Here is a 5,458-nt window from a genome sequence, read left to right on the forward strand (position 1 = left end):
CGGGAACCAGGAGAGAATAAATGATAACCGGGAAGTAGCAGAGAATAAACGATAACCGGGAAGCAACCGAGAATAAACGATAACCGGGAAGCAGCAGAGAATAAACGATAACCGGGAAGCAACCGAGAATAAACGATAACCGGGAAGCAGCAGAGAATAAACGATAACCGGGAAGCAGCCGAGAATAAACGATAACCGGGAACCAGGAGAGAATAAACGATAACCGGAAAGCGGCAGAGAATAAACGATAACCGGGAAGCTGGAGAGAATAAACGATAACTGGGAAGCTGGAGAGAATAAACGATAACCGGGAAGCTGGAGAGAATAAACGATAACCGGGAAGCAGCCGAGAATAAACGATAACCGGGAAGCAGCCGAGAGAATAAATGAGGAGCAAAATGTTGCGCAAAATGAACTGAGGGAAGACTCCGAAACAGCTGGAAAATATCTGCGGAGGAAATAAGGCCAAGCTGAAGGAAGCAAGAACATCCTGGAAGGAAATAGAGAAAACGGAGCAACCTCGTGCCAGGACTGCGTGGAGGAAGTCTGTGGTTGAACCACGTTATCTTAGGAGCAAAAGGCTTAGGGTTAAGGTGAGTGGTACTGAACGTCCACTCACTCACATATTATACGTCCATACACGTCCACATTATTCAATTACTACATTACAGTATATAGAACAGTTCAATGGTGACACTCAAGAGTTCTCCCCAGGGTTCCAACATGCTTTCAAAGCTTAAGCTAAATTGCAACATCCCATAACTCCTCTGACATGTCTTAATCAATTAATCAAAAAACCTACCCCACCCCACACCAACCCACCCCACCCCATCCATCCATAAACAACGTGCCTTCTGAAATTTCCAGGAAAAACCTAATACTCTAACAATTTCATGTCAAATACCTATCATTCACTGGAGAATGTTTAGGTAGTTGCTTAGTAATTTAGCATTTTAATTTAAGAACCAACCCTAACAGTAAAACAATTTTCCACAATTACGTGTAGGTTCTCTAACCATTAAACATAAATTCATCACAGGTCCCCTAAAAATTTACAAATATAATATTAAATACTAATGAGCCTGTCTGATGCTGAACAATGCTGGCCCCGCAATCACTACTCAACTCTGCATTCATACCAACTACCATAATGCAGCAATATGCTGGGTAGTTAAGATTGAATATGACAATAAAGGAATACCTCTAAAGATCTATAGATGTTTCTAGGACGCTTCTAGACACCAATATAAAAACATGCAACCAAAACGTGCCAACTGTGATACACTGTTTATAATGCACACGTGACTGCGTTTTCTTTCTGCGATTGAGTAAACATACCAGTTGCTTGACGTGGGAGTGGTGCTGGAGGCATCAGGTTGTAGTAGTCCTGCTCAGGAATGGGGGCAGGAGGAGCTGGCATGTCTGGCATGCTATCCTTTCTCTCTCTCATCATAGGTTCCACCTCCTCTACTTCCACCTTCAATTAACATGCAAACATCTGGATAAATTCTACCATATCTTCCCAGGGAAAAAATTACAATTTATTTTTCGGGGGCTACTTTTCAAGCTCGCGTGCATGAAAATAGCACTCTAAAATTTGGTTTGCATTGAACTCTGCAAATTTACGGGGGCTCTTTCTGGCATTTCGGGGGCTAAATCGCCCCGAGCCCCCGTGTATTTTTTTCACTGTATCTTCCCACTATACCTACTAAGTATGCAACAGCATAGAGAAATAGCCGAGGTTGGTGTTATCATTGTTTTTTTAAACGAACTAAATGTTGTTGCATTTTATTACCTCACTTAAAAACATCGTTTGAGATTTCTAAATGATGCTAAATGATGTTATAATTTCAATTAATATGCAAATTTGAAGTACTATATTATAACTATGTTGCATCATTGGAAGTCTCACACAATTGCTACACGTTGCATTTAATGCAGCTTCATTAATACACACAAGAATATCAAGTTATGCCAAAGCAATGCAAGAATGTCATAATTATATTTTTAATACAACAAAAACAAACACATACGAACTTTTCATGAAAGGTTCATCTAGGTTCACTGTTTATCATGATGTACAAGTGATTGGCAAGGATAACACGACTATAAAAAAAAACGCTGCTAATGTATAATTTTTTCACATCTTGCTTGTAGATGCTGTCGCGTATCATAACGTCACCTTAAAAAGCATCGTGTCGATGCGACAGCATCATTAATTAGTAACGTGACTTTAAAACCATTATGATATTCTCATATTGTGCTTGCGCTTGACAGAATACATTACATTGCAACGCGCACAACTCACGGCAGCAACTACTTCAACTTTCACGTTAGTTGGACATCAAGGCGCGATTACCTTTGGGTTGCCGCTGTGACAGTCCGACAGGTATATATAGGGCGATGACGAGTCGAGCTCGTGACTGCCGTCCGTGGACATTCTGTTCAACGGTAGAGGGTTCATGGGGATGTCCGAACCCGAGTGCATCCTAGGCGAGTTGGAGAGGAGTGACTGCCGCGGTGAAGATCGCCCCTAGAGATCGCAGATTGTCATGAAAGGAAGTCGTGATCACACATGTAAGCCATCCTGCTTATGCTGATAGATGCATGCGTGCATGCATGTATGTATGTATGTACATTTGCATGGTGTGTACGTGAATGCATGCATTGTCACATGTTCATGTACTAAATGTCTACACCCGTACGGTCAGGTGAAGCCTCACTATTCTCAATAACACCGTCTATCAATACAGCTCCTCACTCAGCCTTTATAAACATCTCTATATTTCATAATGATGCACAACAAAACCATTTACAGAAACGTATTAATCTGACGCTCTGTTGGGTACAAACAAACAGTTGTATGTAATAGATAACATACATAGCAAGCAATTTTAGTGCATACAATCATTAATATTATATGGCTCAGTTTGTGGTTGTAACAATTAAAAAAAATAATCGAATCTTTTACACAGAGATACTGTGCACATGAAACATTTGGCAAAAACACCTTCATTGTGTAATTTAGGGAAAAAAGAGTGTATTATATATGGTTCTAGGACAAATACCCCCCCGGACAATTACCCCCGGACATTTGCCCCCCGAAGCATTTACCCCCCGCACATTACCCTCCCGACAATAATCACTTGGTGTTTTTATCATGTGAAGCAGTGATACAGTGGAGAGGTCGAGGAGAGCGAAGGTGTGGAGAAGGAGGGGGAGAAAGTGGAAAGGTGTGGACGGAAGAGGGTGTGAAAGGTGGAGAGGAGAGGAGGAAGAGAGTGGAGGAGGAGAGAGGAGGTGGAGGAAGAGGGGAACGACCGTGGGGGAGGTGTGAGGAGGGGGAGGTTGAGGAGGAGAGGGGAGAGAAGTATGGAGATGAAAGATGTATAGGAGTGAGAGGAGAAGAGTAGAGTAGAGGGATGATGAGAGGGGAGAATACGTGGGGAAAAGGTGTTGGAGAGGGGGAAAGGTGAGGAAAAGAAAGGAGAACGTGAAGGAGAAGAAAGAGGATGAAGAGAATGGAGTGTAAGGATTAGAGCGCAATGCTACCCCCTCCTCTTCCTGCTTCGCTCTCCTCCTCTCAACCACTTACCTGCACCTCCTTCTCCTCCCTACCTCCTCCCTCTCCCCCATCCTCCTCTTCCAACCTAACCCCTTCTCCGTGCGGCCTCTAACTCGCTCCTCTAATGTTCGCGGGGGGTTAAATTGTTCTCGGGTTAAATGTCCGGGACTGACGGGGCGTAAATAACTTCGGGGGGTAATTGCCAGGGGGTTGACTGTGTTATGGGGCTAAATTGCCTGGGGGTAAATGTCCTGGGGGTAATTGTCTGGGAAGTAAATTTCCGTGGGGTGATTTTGTCCGGGCGGTAAATTGGCTCTGGGGGTAATTGCTCCTGGGGGGGGGGTGAATTGCCGGGGGTAATTGTCCGGGGGGTGATGTCTGTGGGTAATTTGTCTCGCGTGGTGAATGGCATGGGGGCAAAGATGTCCAGGGGAATGTCCCGGGGTAATTGTCTGGGGGTGATTTTCTGGGGGGTTTTTTGTCCTGATACGCGGATTATTATATATAGATGGCCTGATAGTATAAATTTGCAAATATGCTCACGTGTAGACTAGATGTGCTATTCGTGTGAAGTGAATGCAAGCTACTCCTCTGTCCTGGCTGGAGAGTTGTTACTCTAGGTGAGTGGTTTGATGCGCTCGCTAGCGGCACAGCTGTCGTTATGGTGGTGCCTGCAGGTGCTGGATCATGGGTGTACTCGTGTGGATTTGGCACTTTGAAAAAGAGAACAAATGACAATTACATGTGACAACAACACGTTACAAAAAATGACAACAACACAACAAATGACAAACAAAATGACAACAACAACACGTGATGAGAACAATTAGCATTATGAAATCAAACAATGTGGTGTTTAGTACCAATATAAGCCTAGTAAAAAAGCTAGTTAGATGTCCGTAAAACTTCAGCCAGTGGCAATTGCTATCAGACATCGATAATAAAATAAAATTTGTTTGGAACAATACATTTTTAGTACATCCGTCATGTATAATGATCAAGCCACAGCAATGCATCTTATACCTTCTTCTTCGTCTTCTTCGTCCTCCTCATCTTCTGCCCGCTTGAGTCCACAGACGCGACAGATACAATCCACCCACTTGTTCATGTTGACTTCTGAGTCTGCACACAAGTAGTATGTCCTAACCGAAACAAAACACTAAATCAGTAAAATGACTCCCAAGTGTACATGAGCACGCCCGCCATCGCCAGTGAGTACGTTGCAGGTAGTAGTACCTGGTGGTAGTAGTAGTAGTTAATAGCAGGTGGGATTTAATTTATTTTCACGAATACTATAGGTTCATAATATCTCCGGTGGAAAAAGTGACATAGTTGCACGACATAACAAATAATACTTCCTCTTCCAAGTATTATGTTTAGAACACCAATAAAACTCGGTGCATTACTGCATACTGACTTTAGGGTCTGTCTGATTAAAATAACCATCGCACATAACCTAGTGGCAAAATTACTACTACGTGCCGACTCCCTATACATCGTTACCACCTAGAATAAATAACCAGGTTCATGACTGCAAATAGAGAAAAACAGTCATAAGCTGCTTTTTAAAAATCTACGATACTTGAAACACATAGGTAAAATTGGGATTGAATGTAATTATTGTTTTTATCATTAAATCTTTAATTTAAGTAATTCAAATACAAGTACATATACTGAATAAACGACTTTTCATAGAGAAAACATGGGTAGTTTAGACAGACATGGACAGACAGACATGGACAGACAGACATGGGCAGACAGATATGGACAGACAGTCATGACCAGACAGTCATGGACAGACAGTCATGGGTAGACAGTCATGGTCAGACAGACATGGACAGACAGACATGGACAGACAGACATGGACAGACAGACATGGACAGACAGACATGG

General features: G+C 42.7%; 1 protein-coding gene across 1 annotated transcript in view; it reads right to left on the minus strand.

The window, feature by feature from the left end:
• The window catches only part of LOC106811027 (GRB2-associated-binding protein 2-like), a 45,167-nt gene that overhangs the window by 10,446 nt on the left and 29,263 nt on the right, over window positions 1–5,458 (minus strand). The window contains exons 4-7 of the mRNA XM_014814544.1: window positions 4,589–4,707; window positions 4,109–4,278; window positions 2,360–2,533; window positions 1,339–1,477 (exon numbers count right to left, since the gene is read on the minus strand). Of these exons, the coding sequence (XP_014670030.1) occupies window positions 1,339–1,477; window positions 2,360–2,533; window positions 4,109–4,278; window positions 4,589–4,707 (602 nt within the window). The remainder of the gene's footprint in view (window positions 1–1,338; window positions 1,478–2,359; window positions 2,534–4,108; window positions 4,279–4,588; window positions 4,708–5,458) is intronic.

The sequence above is a fragment of the Priapulus caudatus genome, unplaced genomic scaffold (assembly GCF_000485595.1).
Source record: "Priapulus caudatus unplaced genomic scaffold, Priapulus_caudatus-5.0.1 Scaffold497, whole genome shotgun sequence".
Taxonomy (NCBI): Eukaryota; Metazoa; Priapulida; class Priapulimorpha; order Priapulimorphida; family Priapulidae; genus Priapulus; species Priapulus caudatus.